An 18,218-nucleotide genomic window follows, 5' to 3' on the forward strand; every position below is an offset into this window, starting at 1 on the left:
CCTGACCCCCGCTGGACCTCCAGGAACTTTTGGCCAGCTTGTGGGGGGCCTCCTGACCCCCACGAGACTTGCCAAAAGTCCAGCGGGGGTCCGGAAGGACCTCCTGCCGTCCAATCTTTTTCGTCTATGGCCGCCGCCATTTTTCGGCGCCATTTTGGAAAATGGCGCCGGCTGAAGACGACAAGATTCAGAGCAGGAGCCCGTTCCGGACCGCTGCCGTTCCGGACCGCCGCTGGACCCGCAGGTTATTTAAGTTATTTGGGGGGGGGTTCGGGAGGGTGGGGGATTTAATTTAAAGGGTCGGGGGTGGGTTTTAGGGGGTTTTAGTGTGCCGGCTCACGATTATAACGATTTATAACGATAAATCGTTAGAATCTGTATTGTATTGTGTTCCATAACGGTTTAAGACGATATTAAAATTATCGGACGATAATTTTAATCGTCCTAAAACGATTCACATCCCTAGCAGTTAGTGCCAATTTTAGTCAGGCAAACCCTAATGGCAGAAATAGTTATCCTATATCATTTTAACTAAAAACCTAGTCAGTTAGGTTTGGTTGAAAATTTGCTTAAAAATAACAGGTTAAATTAGCAGGATATCTAATCCACTCAGTGATTCTGAAAACTGACCCATGATGTTCAGTTAATATACTTAACTGACTGCACATGTCCCCCTGTGATCCGGAGTCAGCAACTACAGAGAATCAAGATTTTCCATAGGGCATGAAAGATTTCACAAAAAAGTATTTTTGCCTGAAATTCATGGAGCCACATTATACTTACTCATCAGAATTCATGTTGGACTTTGCAGAATATTTCAGACATTATTAACAGGGCCAAGGTGCTAGGGTTTCTTTGTGCTACTTGGAAGGGAAAGGATGGAAGGAGTAGGCTGCATTGTTATTGGCTGTTGCAATTTTGTGAAAAATTCATTTTGGGGTTAGTGCGCGCTAAGTCCCGTTAGTGTGCACTAACGTAAAAATGTTAGCGTGCACTAACAGGGAGTTAGTGCGCACTAACCCGAAATTTGGGTCTCCCCAAATTTCAAAGGCCTGAACTGCGAGAAATACGATATTTCCCATGGTGGGCCAAAAACGAAGCCCGAACCAAAAGGTTCAGGCTTTGCACATCACTAGTTGCCAATAACAGGACCAATAACAAAAACTGTTGTAGTACATGAGCCTTTAAGACCTCATAGGCCTCTTCTGCAAACATGAGCAAACAGCTGGAAAAGGAAGTTTTTGTATCTAGAGAGTGTTGCAGCACAGATAAACTTAAGCCCATCTTTGTACCTTTGGAAGGGTCCGGGAAGATGCCGTGACTTCTGCTTTTGATGACTGATGGCTTTGGAGTCTGTTGGCTACTTTGCCCTGAGTGAGACTTTGCATGGTCAACGTTGTCACTCTGTTCTTTCAGTGGGTACCACCGAGGGGCATTGTCAAGATGAGAAGTGTTAGATAAATCAATCAGCACCTACAAAGTAAAATACATCAATATTCTATAACCCATACCTGTTACAGGAGATATTCTAATGCCATTTGTTTGCCAGTAATGACAAAGGATTATCTTTTCACATACGATCTTCCATTAGGCATAGTTTGGAGAAGCAGTTTTGAAATTACTATAGGTCCAAACAACAAGCATGTGAGACTGAAGCTGAATATTAGTTTCATACTTCTCAACTTAGCAGACCCTGAATGAGAGATGTTATCCTGAAAATCTGGGACAAATGACCAGCTTCAGAGATCCACTGAATCCTAGTGTAAGGCACCAGGGGTGTTGAATCATCATCGCTGGAGCTCTCCTGGTTGAGCTATGCTGATGGTGGAAATAAGAGCATCGGAAGTAGAGTTATTGTGCAGGTGTGGTTGCCTGGAATGTAGCTCCTCCCTTCTAACACACCAGTTTTAAGGGTTAGCCAGTGTAGGAGTTTATCGAGTTACTTCACTTGCCTGGTAAGGAAGCCTGCTTGTCTGTTTTATTTGTTCCCTCCCAGTTTATTTCATATTAAAATCTGTAATGGAGCCACCCTTGGCGTTTGTTGCCTGTCTCAGATCCTGACATCTAGCAGGTCTGTGATATCAATCATTTTGGGGGGGAATAATCAAACATTTTTCCACAGAAAAACCCGTGTTTACCCATCCATGGAAAAGCATGGCCTGATACGTGCCCCTTCACCCTCCCCCACCCCTGCTGTTTGGGTAAATGTACGCACGTGCATTTACAGCACGCAATCTTATCCACCAAGAAAAAGGAAGGAGCAGGGGGGGGGGGGGGGAATTATGCGCATAATCAAATCTGCATAATTGGTGGTGCAAAGTATGCAGTTGCCAAATGTTCAGTGGGAAAGTGTGAGAGGATGAAAATGAGCTTAGTCCGTGCGGGACTGCCATGGCCATCCTGCTTTGTGTAATGTGCTCAGTGGATATCACTTTCCCCTCTGGGTGACTCAGTCTCTCCTTCCCCAAGTTACTCTGGATATCTGGTACGAGGGTTCATGGATGAAACTGAGGACGCAGAGGAGTGATCTAGGAATTATTTCTTTACAGAGAGGGTGGATGCGTAGAAGAGCCTCCTGAGGAGGTGGTGGAGACAAGGACGGTATCCGAATTCAAGGGAGCATGGGACAGGTGCAGAGCATCTCTGCGGGATGGGAGGGGAATATAAAGTGAAGCAGGAGTTGCGGATGGGCAGACTGCATGAGCCAGATGGTCTTTATCTGCCATTATGCTCTATATTTTCGGCTTCTACCATATCCTTCAGCCAAATTACTGGTCTTGTCCTTGTGATGCTCAAACTCAGTCCTCCAAACCCGTGCTGCTGCCGCTCAGTACAAATCACTCATGACATGTTACTGCCACGGCATTCATCATTTGCAGTCTGCAGGGTCATCAGGAGAAACAGTAAGGGGGCACAGGAGGGAAACCTGGACTGTAATAAAAGTAAATGGGATGGATGGGACCCACAGTAACAAAATCAGAACCACCACCACCAAAAGCGGGACTCTCGGGAGATATTTATCTATTTTAATGATCTGATGGTACAAAACATCAATAACCACGGGATCCTTCTTCAGGCAGTGTGGCAAATGATTTATTCTAAACAAAACCACTCTGCATGTATGGTATTCAAGCCACTTCTTTTCTAAATTTCACATAGAAAATATAATCTACTTGCAAATGAGTACAAGTTATTTATATGCTAAGTATCACATGATTTCCAAAACAAGCAGTCAGAGAAGGCTATAACCCTTCTAACTATGCAATTCTTTCCCTGGGCAATCATACTCTGCACTTCACAAGGAAATACATGATGAATTATATTCAGCTAACACGATGGTTGAACTCCGCTCCTAATGCAACGTGTCCTCATCAGCGGCTCTATGCAGACGACAAGAAGGAAGAACTGTAGGGTGCATCCATGCATCAGGCACAGCAGAAGGAGGGAGATTCGGTGTCAATCTGCGCTGATCCACAGGCAGTTCTGAGCAGCACTGGACAACCTCACCAATTCCCACTCACGGCCAGCAAGAATCTCGTGCTGAGGGGATAACTTTTTACATTTAAGTTGGGAATAGGGATTCTAGTGAGGGGAGATCATCACATTTGTGCTTCTTTCAGTTCCAGTCATACAAGATATTTTGAGAGGGGGAGAACCTGGGATTCTCATTGATTACATTTTATCTAAAATACTTTAACTGTTTGAGTTTGTAATAGCACTGAATTTCCTCAGGATGCCATTTATTGTCAGGAAGGTCTATATGATGCTTTAATGTTGTGGATATATGGCGGTGTGTTGGTCCTCAAAACCTATGGGATGGTCTAACTGGATGAAAGCTTTCTGAGAAAGGTATAAAACTGGGAGGACTTGGCAGGACTTTGCCCTTTCTGAGGTTGAAATCTGAGTGTGAGGGACCTTCAGGATGTATCCCAAGGGCTGGTGGAGGCCTGGGGACTCTTTTAGTATGGAGAGGGCCCTCAAGGGGGAAGGCCTAAGCCAGAGATAGAAGAGAGCAATGTATTCTCCTCCTGAAGGACAGCAGAAGAAGAGCCTAGAGGAGGGGCAATTTCTATCATTGGGAAGTAGGCCTGGAGTTGGAGGGCCAAGGTCGGTCCTAGGCGAGGAGTACTCCATGAAAAAACTGAGAAGACCTGTGAAGTACACAGCTCAGAAGGAAGTATGAGTCAATTCAAGAGATATAATACAGATGCCCCCAGGTTGTGATTTTTGGGGTTATAAGAAGCAAGAAGCTGAGAGGGTGATTTCAGTGGTTCCATTTGGAATTGTTTTGAATGGAGAATGAAATACCTGAAAGGAGGAGGAAAGGATACCTGGGTACCTTAGGGAAAATGGAAGCACTCTTAACATTCCAAAAGAGGGGTTATAATAAAGGCTAGTGGAGGAGGAAATCACAGTGCCTTTCAAAGGATTACTAAGGGACTGTATTCCCTTAAATTGGAGTAAAAATGCATTGATGATGATTGCTCAAGGAGTCTTGACTGTGTACTCCATTAATAAACTCTTAGAATCCAGCCTTTAATGCTTCAGCTAATACATTAATTGTCTGGACAGTCCAGAAAAATTCAGTAAACTTAAGAGTTGAGTCATGACTTGCAGTGGCCCTTGTAGTTTCCTGCTAGTATACTATCCATGCCAGTACTTAAGGATGTGGATGGTGGGAGTTCAATGGAGGGGGAAGTGCTGATATTTCCCCTTACCAGTGGAGAATTAAGATTCAACTCCATACATGCACTGGTCCCTTACTAACTTCTATTACAGTGTAGGAGCTTCCAATGCACCTGTCTGTCTGTATACACCGTATCTCCCCTTACAAACTTCTATTACAATGTAGGAGCTTCCAATGTGCCTCCCCAATTGTATACACCGTATCTCCCCTTACAAACTTCTATTACAATGTAGGAGCTTCCAATGTGCTTCCCCAATTGTATACACCGTATCTCCCCTTACAAACTTCTATTACAATGTAGGAGCTTCCAATGTGCCTCCCCAATTGTATACACCGTATCTCCCCTTACAAACTTCTGTTATAGTGTAGGAGCTTCCAATGCACCTGTCTGTCTGTATACACCGTATCTCCCCTTACAAACTTCTATTACAATGTAGGAGCTTCCAATGTGCTTCCCCAATTGTATACACCGTATCTCCCCTTACAAACTTCTATTACAATGTAGGAGCTTCCAATGTGCCTCCCCAATTGTATACACCGTATCTCCCCTTACAAACTTCTATTACAATGTAGGAGCTTCCAATGTGCCTCCCCAATTGTATACACCGTATCTCCCCTTACAAACTTCTATTACAATGTAGGAGCTTCCAATGTGCTTCCCCAATTGTATACACCGTATCTCCCCTTACAAACTTCTATTACAGTTTATGAACTTCTAATGTGCCTGTCCACTTCTATCGCTCTTCAGCGATTTCTTCAGCGGGACGGGACCATGCGAGGCCTGCGCAGCCGGCGCCGAGACCCACCGGGGTAAGGCCCTCAATCGCACCCTCACCCCGGCAGACCCCCGCGCCGACCACGAGGCGCCGTCCCCGGACCACGGGCTCCTCCTTCAGCCCTCCCCCCGGCCGGCAGCCACTAAAAAGTAGCGCAGCACCGCCAATGAGAGCAGGGCCAGGAGGACTTTAAATTACCCGCGACATCTTGGCGTCGCACGCCGGGCGTCGCACGCCTAAGGAGCACGACAAAGGGGCCTGCCCCTTTGTCTCGCCCCTTTGTCTCGGCCCCGAGAAAGCCACGAACCTTACCCACAGACGAAACTACAGCACAAACAAATGCCAATCAGCCATGGACAAACGGAGTTTTCTGACCGGATAAAGCCATAACGCACCGACCACTTTCAAACACCTAAACCAATCCTTTCCAGCCACAATACAACACACCCTTCACAATCTCGCCAGCGTCCATCAACTAAAATCAAATGTCTAACTAGCCCTCACAGAATCCACTCCAGCAGTTCCAGCATCCACTCCAGCAGTTCCAGCATCCATCCCAGCAGTTCCAGCATCCACTCCAGCAGTTCCAGCATCCATCCCAGCAGTTCCAGCATCCACTCCAGCAGTTCCAGCATCCACTCCAGCTGTTCCAGCATCCATCCCAGCATCCACTCCAGCAGTTCCAGCATCCATCCCAGCAGTTCCAGCATCCACTCCAGCAGTTCCAGCATCCACTCCAGCTGTTCCAGCATCCATCCCAGCATCCACTCCAGCAGTTCCAGCATCCACTCCAGCAGTTCCAGCATCCATCCCAGCAGTTCCAGCATCCACTCCAGCAGTTCCAGCATCCACTCCAGCTGTTCCAGCATCCATCCCAGCATCCACTCCAGCAGTTCCAGCATCCATCCCAGCAGTTCCAGCATCCACTCCAGCAGTTCCAGCATCCACTCCAGCTGTTCCAGCATCCACTCCAGCAGTTCCAGCATCCATCCCAGCAGTTCCAGCATCCACTCCAGCAGTTCCAGCATCCACTCCAGCTGTTCCAGCATACATCCCAGCTGTTCCAGCATCCATCCCAGCAGTTCCAGCATCCACTCCAGCTGTTCCAGCATCCACTCCAGCTGTTCCAGCACACATCCCAGCAGTTCCAGCATCCACTCCAGCAGTTCCAGCATCCACTCCAGCTGTTCCAGCATCCACTCCAGCTGTTCCAGCATACATCCCAGCAGTTCCAGCATCCACTCCAGCAGTTCCAGCATCCACTCCAGCTGTTCCAGCATCCACTCCAGCTGTTCCAGCATACATCCCAGCAGTTCCAGCATCCACTCCAGCTGTTCCAGCATCCACTCCAGCAGTTCCAGCATCCACTCCAGCTGTTCCAGCATCCATCCTAGCAGATTCCGCACGTATCCGGTCACAGACCTACCCCTACTCATAACCTCTAGCAAACCAGCATATAATGACACACAGCCATTCCATCCCCATACTCAAGAGAAAACCCAGAAATAACTCTCCACCAGACCCCATTCAGACACCCAGACAACAAAGACTCATCAACATCATGACATCTCCCATTACACAACTCCTCGGCCTTTCATTATTCACTTTAACCTTATTCAATGCACAGTCACTGTCCAAAAAAATGCACCTTCTAAATGATTACCTAATTGACAACAACCCTGACATATGTGCAATAACGGAAACATGGCTAAAACCCACGGACATATCATTAACAAACCAACTACCTACACAATCCTTCGACCTCTTCTCAATACCTAGACCGAAAAAGAAAGGAGGAGGAATTCTACTTGCTGCAAAAAAAACAATTGGGTATAACACTACAACAATCATACTCCACCTCAAAACTTGAATGCTCCATATTCAAATCTCAACATCTACAAATATTCCTCATCTACGCCACACCAGGAACGCTAGAGGCTAACCCCTCCCCTCTAATAGAGATGATAGCCAAACATCTAAATTCAGACAAACCAACCATCATACTGGGAGACTTCAACATTCACGTAGACTCCACCCCTCAATCCACTAACTGCGAAACCTTCCTTACCTCCCTCAGTCACCTTGGATTCACACAAATAATCAGCGGGCCCACTCACAAAGCAGGTCATACATTAGACCTCATATTTATCAACGAGAGCTGGTCCATCCATACAAATCCCACCTGCACGCCTATCCCATGGTCAGACCACCAGCTTATAGACACAACCCTCAAAATGAAAAACACACCTCCTCCAAACATCTCCAAAACCACCATTCATTTCAGGAAACCATGCGCACTGGAGTTACTCAACAAACAATGCTCCAAAGACCTCAAACAAATTGACTTCTCAGACGCCAACACAGCCACCACTTCATGGATCAAACTCACGAACAAAATAGCTGATCAACTCTGCCCAACCTCCTCAAAAGAAATCCAACCGACACGAGACAACAGAAAACCATGGTTCACCCCAGAACTCAAAACCCTGAAACAGAAACTACGAAACAAAGAACAAAGCTGGAGAAACAACCCTTCTCCCACATCCAGACTTGACTACAAAGCCACCCTCAACACCTACAGAAACGCCATACACAAAACAAAAAAGGACTTCTATGCAAAAAGAATTCATAACTTCATCTTCGACTCGAAGGCTTTATTCTCCTACGTCTCATCACTCACCAAACCAACACCACCATCCATTCCAGACCACCTAGCGCTCAGTAAGGCCAACGAACTAGCCACCTACTTCAAAACAAAAATCTCAAACCTCACCCTCTCCCTTACAACTCACCAAACGCTTCCAACACCTCATAGCACATACCAACTCACTCTGAATTCTAGACTAGAGTCATTCGAGCCCACATCAGCCATGGAGATTGAAAACTTACTTAAAAAAATTAAACCATCGGCACATCCCTCGGACCCACTCCCTACTAATTTGCTCACTGCCATCTCTAGCACCGTCGCAAAACCTATTGCAGAAATCATCAATACCTCCTTAGCCATGGGCACAGTTCCTAATCAGCTAAAACTTGCAATCCTCAAACCCCTACTGAAAAAACCAACTGCGTTACCCATGGACCCAGCCAACTACAGACCCATTGCAAACCTGCCCCTGATCTCCAAACTGATGGAAAAAGCGGTAAATAAACAACTTTCCGAATACCTCGAGGAGCACAACATTCTTTCCCCGGCACAATATGGTTTTCGCAAATCTCGAAGCACAGAGTCCCTTCTGCTTTCCCTCACTGATAATTTACTTTTGAACCTGGAGAAAAAACAGTCATTCTTACTGGTCCTACTAGACCTGTCTTCAGCGTTCGACACGGTAAATCACTCACAACTCCTAGAACAACTATCAAACATAGGAATCAAAGGCACAGCCCTCTGTTGGTTCAAATCGTTCCTATCCAACAGGTTTTACAAGGTCAGAATCAACAACAAGGAATCTGACCCCATCCTATCAGACCAAGGCGTACCACAAGGTTCATCCCTCTCCCCTACCCTGTTCAACATTTACCTCCTCCCCCTCTGCCATTTGCTATCTCAACTCAAGCTTACTCATTACCTCTATGCAGACGACATCCAGATCCTAATCCCCATCACAGAATCAATTCAAAAAACCTTCGTCTACTGGGAGAATTGTCTTAAACCAATTAAACAACTACTCTCCAGCCTAAACCTGATTCTAAACTCCAGCAAAACAGAGCTGCTACTAATCTCACACAACCCGAACAACCACCCACCTAGTCTGGCACAAACCACATCTTTAAACATTGAGCTCTCTGCAGACGTCAGGAATTTAGGTACTTGGCTTGACAATCAACTTAACCTTAAAAAATTCATAAACACAACCACCAAGGACTGCTTCTTTAAACTACAGGTCCTAAAGAAACTAAAGCCACTCCTTCACCTCAATGACTTTCGCCTCATTCTTCAATCCATTATTTTTTCGAAACTTGATTACTGCAACTCAATCTAACTGGGCCTCCCCTCCAACAGCATCAAACCCCTACAGATGGTACAAAACGCCGCAGCCAGAATCCTAACTAACACTAATAGAAGAGACCATATTACCCCCATCTTGAGCTACCTCCACTGGCTACCCATCAAACAGAGAATCATATATAAAACCTTAACCATTATCCATAAAACAATTCATAACGTCGCACCTATATCTCTACAAACCCAACTTCGCCTACAATCATCGGCCAGACCCATCAGAAGTGCCTACAAAGGCACATTAGTCGCAGTTCCCGCCAAATCAACGTTAAGAAAAAGAGCACTATCCACTGCGGGACCACATCAATGGAATGCGCTTCCACCAGACATAAGACTCGAACCCAATCTACCAGAGTTCAAAAAAAGGTTAAAAACCTGGCTCTTCAGGCAAGCATTCCAACTCCCAGAGTGAAACTAGGCACCTCCTCCTGTCTTTCAGATCCAACCATTGCAAGGTGTCACAAACACATTGACACTCAATTTCATACACGGACTTGATTATTCACAATATCTATTTATTTAAGTCATACTTTTCATATTATATTATTTAACCGATTACTTGCAGACTATTTACGCTACCAAAGTTCCTTGTAAAATGTGAACACGAATAATGTTATAATAATATTATATGTTTGTTAAATACTATTGTTACTTCACTGTTCCTTGTAATAATGTTCAATAGTTGATTGTTATTGTTCTATGTTCTATGTAAAAAACCCCAGTCTAATCTACCAGACCAGGGCAACCTTTTCGTTTCTTGTAAACCGGACTGATTTGTATTGCATACAGGAATTCCGGTATATAAAAATTAAAAATAAATAAATAAATAAATATACACCGTATCTCCCTTTACAAATTTCTACTACAGTGTGAAAGCTTCCAATGTGCCTGTCTACTTGTATAATACCATATCTCCCCTTGCAAACTTCTATTAGAGTGTAGGAGCTTCCAATGCACCTGTCCACTTGTATATACCATATCTCCCCTTACAAACTTCTACTACAGTATGGAAGCTTCCAATGCACCTGTCCACCTGTATATACCATATCTCCCCTTGCAAACTTCTATTACAGTGTAGGAGCTTTTAATGCGCTTGACCACTTGTATTCACTGTATCTCCCCTTACAAACTTCTACTACAGTCAGGAGTTTTTAATGCGCCTGACCACTTGTATGCACTGTATCTTCCCTTACGAACTTCTACTACAGTGTAGGAGCTTCCAGTGTGTCTGTCCACTTGTATGCACTGTATTTCCCCTTACAAACTTCTACTACAGTTAGGAGCTTTTAATGTGCCTGTCCACTTGTATGCACTGTATCTCCCCTTACAAACTTCTACTACAGTTAGGAGCTTTTAATGCGCCTGTCCAGTTATATATACCGTATCTTCCCTTAAAAATGTCTACTACAGTGTAGGAGCTTTTAATGCGCCTGATCACTTGTATGCACTGTATCTCCCCTTACAAACGTCTACTACAGCGGAGAAACTTTTAATGCGCCTGTCTACTTGTATGCACCATATCTCCCATTATAAGCTTCTATTACAGTGTAGCCCTCACACGATAGAACCAAGTGGTGCATAATATTTTTTGAGGGTCTTTGTTGGTGGCTTCGTATATAGCAATAAGGAGTCCTTGTTAATCAGCACTTGGATATCTATGAGCCAGAAGCCCTTGCATAACCGCTTATGGAACCACTTATTTGTAGATGCCACTGTAAACTGGGCTAGGAGACCCTGTTGTTCAGAGACCTCTTGTATTGAAACTGTACAGAGAGAATGGGTAGTTCCATGGTACCATCTCAACGGGTTAACTCCAGGACCAGCATTTAAAATCCAGCAAATCACCATACCCCTAGGCTGGGCTCACTTATGACCGCTAGAAGGCCAATGTTGTACTACCAGCAGATCCTCCTTTTTCCAGTAATTTGCTTTTGGTTTCAGCATCAGGGGACTGAGAGTAATAATCTTTAACATACTACTTTCTGAGAGGAATATAGTGCCCCTTTTCTGGAATATCTTAATATTTCTTGGATTCCCAAGAAATTTGGAAAAATCCCATTACCTCAAGAAGGAATGGATTCAGCAAAATGCAGTAGCCACCACTGAAGTAGCTATAAGATTGAATAGCAAGCTGAAACAGCTTTATCCTGAAAGTATGCTTTTGTAAAGAACTGATTTATTGCTTTCACTAGTCTCTGAAGGCAAGGCACAATGAAAAATAGGATGTCAGAACCAGAGAACTTGGATTTACTGAAACCAAATAATACTGTTATAAAGTCTTCATCTGTCCATTATTGGTGGCAATCAAGCCAGTCTCTCTCCATATAACTTGCTAGTCACTCACATTAAAAAAAAACATATCTGCCCTGAATTTCTGGTCATTTAATGATTGATTTAGTTTACTTAAGGTATAATTGTGTTATTCCAATGAAAAATCATCCCTTAGAAATTGAATTAAAGAAGAAATATAATTAAAATGCATTTTTCCTCAGGTGCAGTCCCATGCATTTGCACGTAAACCACACTTCTGCACGGTGTTTGGAGTCTCTGCAGGCAAACGCGTAACAAGGCGTGCGATTTTACCCCCTGACAAGTACACACATCTTCTAGCTGCGCTGCTGAACAGCGGTTAGGGTACTGGCCTACTTGCACAGAGGTCCATTTATGAAGCAGCAGCAAATTTATAATAAAAACAGTTATAAAGTTGTACAATGAAATATTACAAGTGTTATTCCAAGATAAACCCTTTTTATTCATAGAAAACTAACAATATGTGAATGGCAAACTGTAGGCAAGACAGAAAGGGTTACTTACTTCACCAAGAAAGTCATTGGAAGAGAATCTATCATAGTCCCAGACTGCAACTTCCAGAGTTTTCTTCTTCAGCTATAGTTTAAATCAAAACATAATTAGCCTCCATGTTCATTTGATACTTCTGGTCATGTCCACATGATTGGTTAATCTGTTATCTTCCAGCTGTACCCGTGTGTACTTTTTCAATATGACAGCAAAGCCTTTTTTTTTTTTTTTTTTTATCACTGCATCAACCTTGATTTGAGAAAATTCATTCTGGGCAAAGCTAAACTTGTGCATCAGGATGGATGGCCTTGCTTCAGCCCCTGATAGTGCTCAGTCAGGCCTTTGCAGGTCTCTGATTTTCCACTCAGTAGCAGAGCAATAAACAAAAAAGTTCTCAGTATGCAGCTGACAATTCAGCAGATATTCTTCCCAAAATACTTCCTTCTTTAAGGGCCCTATGTACCGAGTACTTTTCCCATGGACACAAAATGGAAAAGACCCTTCAGTACATGACAGTAAATAGGCAGCCTGTTGTTTGTTTAGACATATTTTAAAATGCAGTATGACCACAAAATCTGTTTAAAGCTTCTGTGCAGTATCATGTACCAGGAAAAGCTGAATATATACCTGCATGCACTCTGTTTCACATTAATGAATGAGGAGTGACCATTAACAGTTACAGCTGCCCACAGGAAACCAGTGGCTGCCAGTCCTCTATTGCTTTATGTGCAGTTACCTGCAACTGGCGGATACGCTAGTTTGCACTGCCTTCTTATTAATTAGGGGGGCAATTCTGAAAGAGGCCCCATCTTCTGTGCTTTGAAACAGAATGACAGCCACACATGCACTGTGCCACCTTTCATCTTGTGTCTCACCGTCCCTGCTTTCTTTTTCAGCGGTAAAAGTACACATGCTGTGAACAGCACCCCAAATCAGACACAGATCCCCCAATGATACCCCAAATCCCTTCAGTATCCCCATAATCATAGCCCCCACCTACACACACGCAACCATATCTCCAAAAAACATACACCCTGCAGTACCCTGCCACACACAATACCCCCACACATCCCAAACTATTCCCCACGTGCTAATAACCCCCAAACACACACAACCCTCACAAACACAGTCATACCAACAAAAAACACATATCAACACATATTCATCTCCCATACTTCCAAACACACATCACCCTCACACCCACCCACAACTCCACCTGACACATGCACACACACACATACACACCCTAAACACAACCTTTTCCAACACCCTCAACCACCCCCCTACAAATTTGTACTCTGCTCAGCAGAATTTTCTCATTATAAGCAGTTTTCAAATTCTGTAAATAAATACATTTATGTTGGAAATCATTTCCAAACCTATGCATGCTTTTGTTACTTGCTCCTTTTTATCTGTTTGTGCTTGATTTTCCAAACGTAATAAAGTCTATTCTTAACCAGTCTGCTTCCTGACAGAAAGATATACCCCAGGGCTGGAGAACAAAACATATCAGTGCATATAGGTGCAGGATGCGACAGACTCCGTGTTCTGGCAGCAGCTCATCCAGCTTTGGGTCTTTTTGTGATGGCGGACGTTGAGCTGGCTCCGGCCTAGTTCTTCTGATGATCACTCAGACTGCTGTATTAGATTAGACAGGGGAAAATCCAGAGCATGGCTGGACCGTTGCAGCTCGAGGAAGATGAAGGACTTTCCAGCCCCATCATCCCTACAAGATGTCTGTCTCAGTTTCTGAACTGTTGCTCCCTACCCTCCCTTCCACACATACTTTTTAGAAAAAAAGGTAAAACAAATATCCCACGGATGATAATTCACCAAATATTCTTATGTATCTAATTAATAAAAAATGCAATTTACAATATTCACCCTAAATAGAATGAAGGTGGCATGCAGCAGTCTTGAGAGAGTAAGGTTATAACACATATTACATTCTCTACGTGCACTACCTAAAATGTTTCAGCTGCTCTCCTTCCATCAGTCAAGTTACTGCATAGTGATGACTCTGCTTCCCAGAGATTTTACACCTTCTGCCCTTCCAGCTGGGCACTCTACCAATGGACAGCAAACGGTCTGCTGTTTCTCATCAGGACATTCATAAGAACATAAGAAGTGCCAGGCTGGGTCACAGCATCCTGTCTCTCACAGTGGCCAGCCCGCATCACAAGTACCCGGCAGATCCCAAACAGCTGATCTAATTTCTGGCACATTCTGGGGCTGAATGTTTATGGCATATCCGACTTGTCTGGTCGGCATCTACTCTTCCTCTTTAATAGAACGAGTCTGGTATTTAAACCTATGTGTGAATTATTAATTTTCTTTGCTGATATAAATTGTAGTGCTACACATCTACTTCTTTCATCCTCTCTCTCTCTTGCTCTCATATAATTTTAATGGTAATGATTAGCCAAGTCCATGCACCAGTCTGAAATATACATTTTTAATGTTTCAAACATTTAAATCATACGATAAAAGTCTGCTTGAACCATCAAACATGGTTCTGAAATCATTTGAGCAGTCTGTTTGGGGAGGCAGAGCACTGGCTTGGCAAGATTAGAAAGGACAAAGACCCAGAAGGCAAGAACAGTGCCAGTAGCCTGCAGTATTTCTTCTTTATGTGAATTACATTTTACGACAGCTTTATGAAGGCAGGCGTAGAAAAGGTTGAGTTAACACAAATATTGAAAATGGCTCTCAGTGGTGTCATCTTAAGGGTATGAAAGGTACAAAGTTTACCTTACGGGCAAATTTTCAAAGACTTGCACACCTTTTAAGAGAATAAAACAAGGGGGGTTAACCCACCTACATCAGCCTTTGTAGGTACTTTCACAATCTGTAGATATCAGGGTGTATCTGAGAGCTACATACATGTGAACGGAAGCCAATACTCACACACAATGTGCAGAAGAACTCAGTCAGGGTGTGGTTGGGAACTGCAAAATTAGAGATAAGGTCCAAGCACTGTACATTCTTTTATATAAGTGTACGTGTGCACAGGAGTCAATATTAAAACATAATGTAGGAAAACAAAGCAATCAGGGTGTGGTTTGGAGTTGCATACAGAGAGGTAAGGTTCATGCCCTGTACATTCTTTTATATAAGTGTACGTGAGCTCAGGAGTCGATATTCAGACATAATGTGGGTAAACGATGCAATCAGGATGTGGTTTGGAGTTACATACAGAGAGGTAAGGTCCATGTACTGTACATTCTTTTATATAAGTGTACGTGTGCACAGGAGTCGATATTCAGACATAATGTGGGAAAACGATGCAATCAGGATGTGGTTTGGAGTTACATACAGAGAGGTAAGGTCCATGTACTGTACATTCTTTTTATGCGTGGTCAGACCACGCATTAATCTCCACCACCCTCACGCTGGCGGAAATCAGTAACATTCACATACCTCAACCTAAATTTCTCTACAGAAAATCCTGCTCCTCCGTCAACCTCAGCAAACAGATGGCCCTAGAACTCCCACGCTTAGATGTCTCCACTCCCAATTCAGTCCTCCAGTCCTGGACTAATATAACAGAGGCTGTAGCAAACAAACTATGTCCTCTGTTAACAAAAAAATTCAACCCCAACTCATCCAAAAGACAACCATGGTTCACTAACGAACTTCGAAAACTCAAACAGAGTCTACGACATAAAGAGAGCAAATGGCGTAAAGCACCTTGCCCCAGCACCCTCTCTGCCTACAAGCTCGCTCTCCACCACTACAAGAGCTCCACCTTAAAATCAAAAAGGGACTTCTATGCTCATAAGATCCATGACCTCATCTACGACGCTAAAGCCGTTTTTGCATACGTATCCAATTTAACACAAATCAACACTCCTAATCTGGATTCCAAAGATCCCAATAGCTTCCTCCCGATCTTCAACCTTCCTTTTATAGCCAAGGTCATGGAAAAATTAGTCAATACACAACTATCTGATTACATCGAAGACCACAAAATTCTGTTCCCTACCCAATATGGATTCCGAAAAGCTTTAAGCACAGAATCCCTGCTCATATCCCTGACAGACCACCTCATCATGGGCCTCGATGAAGGTCACTCGTTCCTACTGATTCTCCTGGACCTCTCGGCAGCATTTGACACAGTTAACCACGCCATCCTCCTAAACCAGTTGTCAAACATCAGAATAACAGGAACTGCATTGACCTGGTTCAAAACATTCCTTGATAAAAGAGGCTACAAGGTTAAAATTCACAATAAAGAATCACACCGTCAACACTCCTCCCTAGGAGTTCCCCAGGGTTCTTCCTTATCCCCCACACTCTTCAACATTTATCTTCTTCCACTATGCAAGCTGTTAACCAAACTGAACCTAAAACACTTCTTATACGCAGACGATGTCCAGATCGTGATCCCCCTTAAAGAATCCATCACTAAAACACTTGAATTTTGGGAAAACTGCCTTCAAGAAATCAATGGCCTCCTCACTAGCTTAAACTTAATACTAAATTCTTCTAAGAGCGAACTCCTCCTCATCTCCCCGGAAAATAGTAATATCACTACGAATCCACCAGCAAACCTTCACATCACACAAACAAGAGACTCAGGAGTTATTATTGATAATCGTCTAAATCTAAAATCATTTATCAACCAAACAACTAAGGACTGTTTTCACAAACTACATGTCTTGAAAAGAATAAAACCACTCTTTCACTTTCAAGATTACAGACTGGTTCTGCAAGCCATAATCTTCTCTAAGATAGACTACTGTAACTCTATCTTATTAGGTCTCCCCTCATCTCACACCAAACCTCTTCAGATGGTCCAAAACATGGCAGCCAGAATACTGACAAACACAAGGAGAAGAGACCACATTTCTCCCATCCTCAAAGACCTACACTGGCTGCCAATTCACTAAAGAATCATTCATGAGTCCATTACCACTATCTATAATTTACAGTGTAGGTGTGCTCAGGAGTCGATATTCAGGCATAATGTGGGAAAACAAAGCAATCAGGGTGTGGTTTGGAGCTGCATACAGAGAGGTAAGGTCCACGCACTGTACATTCCTTTATATAAGTGTACGTGAGCTCAGGAGTCGATATTCAGACATAATGTGGGAAAATGATGCAATCAGGGTGTGGTTTGGAGTTGCATACAGAGAGGTAAGGTCCACGCCCTGTACATTCACAATGAGAGGTTAACCGCATAATAATGAAAACTTATTGCTGATCCATGATTGACACGGAGAAAATTTATCTTATGATGAAAAGTTAATCCAAGATCTGTAGTTCCCTGAAGAAGCCCTACTGTGAGGGTGAAACGAGGCTCTCGTTGGATATTTACAGGAGAGACATTATACATGTTTAAGGAGGTTATATAATTAAACATCATTGAATACAGCAAATATGATTATGTATATGGTTTAAATGATAGGATTAACTGGATATTTACAAATGTACATGACCATCATATATTACAATGGGTATGTGAACTAAAATGTTATCATGTTCAGTGTATGTCTTTAATATGTGGTGAGATTTCATTGGGGGTATCTGTAAGGAGAAATGTATGTTATATTTTAAGAGATACGTGGTATGGATGGCATGAGTGGTGTGAATGAAGGGTAATGCATGTATGTTTTTTGTTTTTAGATATCAGTAGGCATTGTGGTCGTATAGTGGTGATGATGTAATACGTTAGTAAAAAATGATTTGAACAATAAATTGTGGGCATAATATTTTGCCGTGTTCCTCTGAGTTGATTTAGTAGTTTACAAATTTTAAATGGGCCATGCGCATAAATACTGTCACTTACACGTGTGGCCGGGCCCTTTTCAAAATGCACACAGTGTGTGCAGGGCCCGGCCACGCGTGTAAGTGACAATACGTGCATAATTACTGGGTCCTGAAAATGGGGCAGTCCAGGGGCATGTTCTGGGCAGGGAGGGGTGGAGCAGGGCGTGATGGAGGCCAGCCA

General features: G+C 43.5%; 1 protein-coding gene across 1 annotated transcript in view; it reads right to left on the reverse strand.

Moving 5' to 3' along the window:
- The window catches only part of PCLO (piccolo presynaptic cytomatrix protein), a 351,707-nt gene that overhangs the window by 118,734 nt on the left and 214,755 nt on the right, over window positions 1–18,218 (reverse strand). Inside the window, exons 12-13 of the mRNA XM_029615912.1 lie at window positions 12,281–12,352; window positions 1,293–1,473 (exon numbers count right to left, since the gene is read on the reverse strand). Coding sequence (XP_029471772.1) covers window positions 1,293–1,473; window positions 12,281–12,352 — 253 coding nt within the window. The remainder of the gene's footprint in view (window positions 1–1,292; window positions 1,474–12,280; window positions 12,353–18,218) is intronic.

Source organism: Rhinatrema bivittatum, chromosome 9, assembly GCF_901001135.1.
Source record: "Rhinatrema bivittatum chromosome 9, aRhiBiv1.1, whole genome shotgun sequence".
NCBI lineage: Eukaryota > Metazoa > Chordata > Amphibia > Gymnophiona > Rhinatrematidae > Rhinatrema > Rhinatrema bivittatum.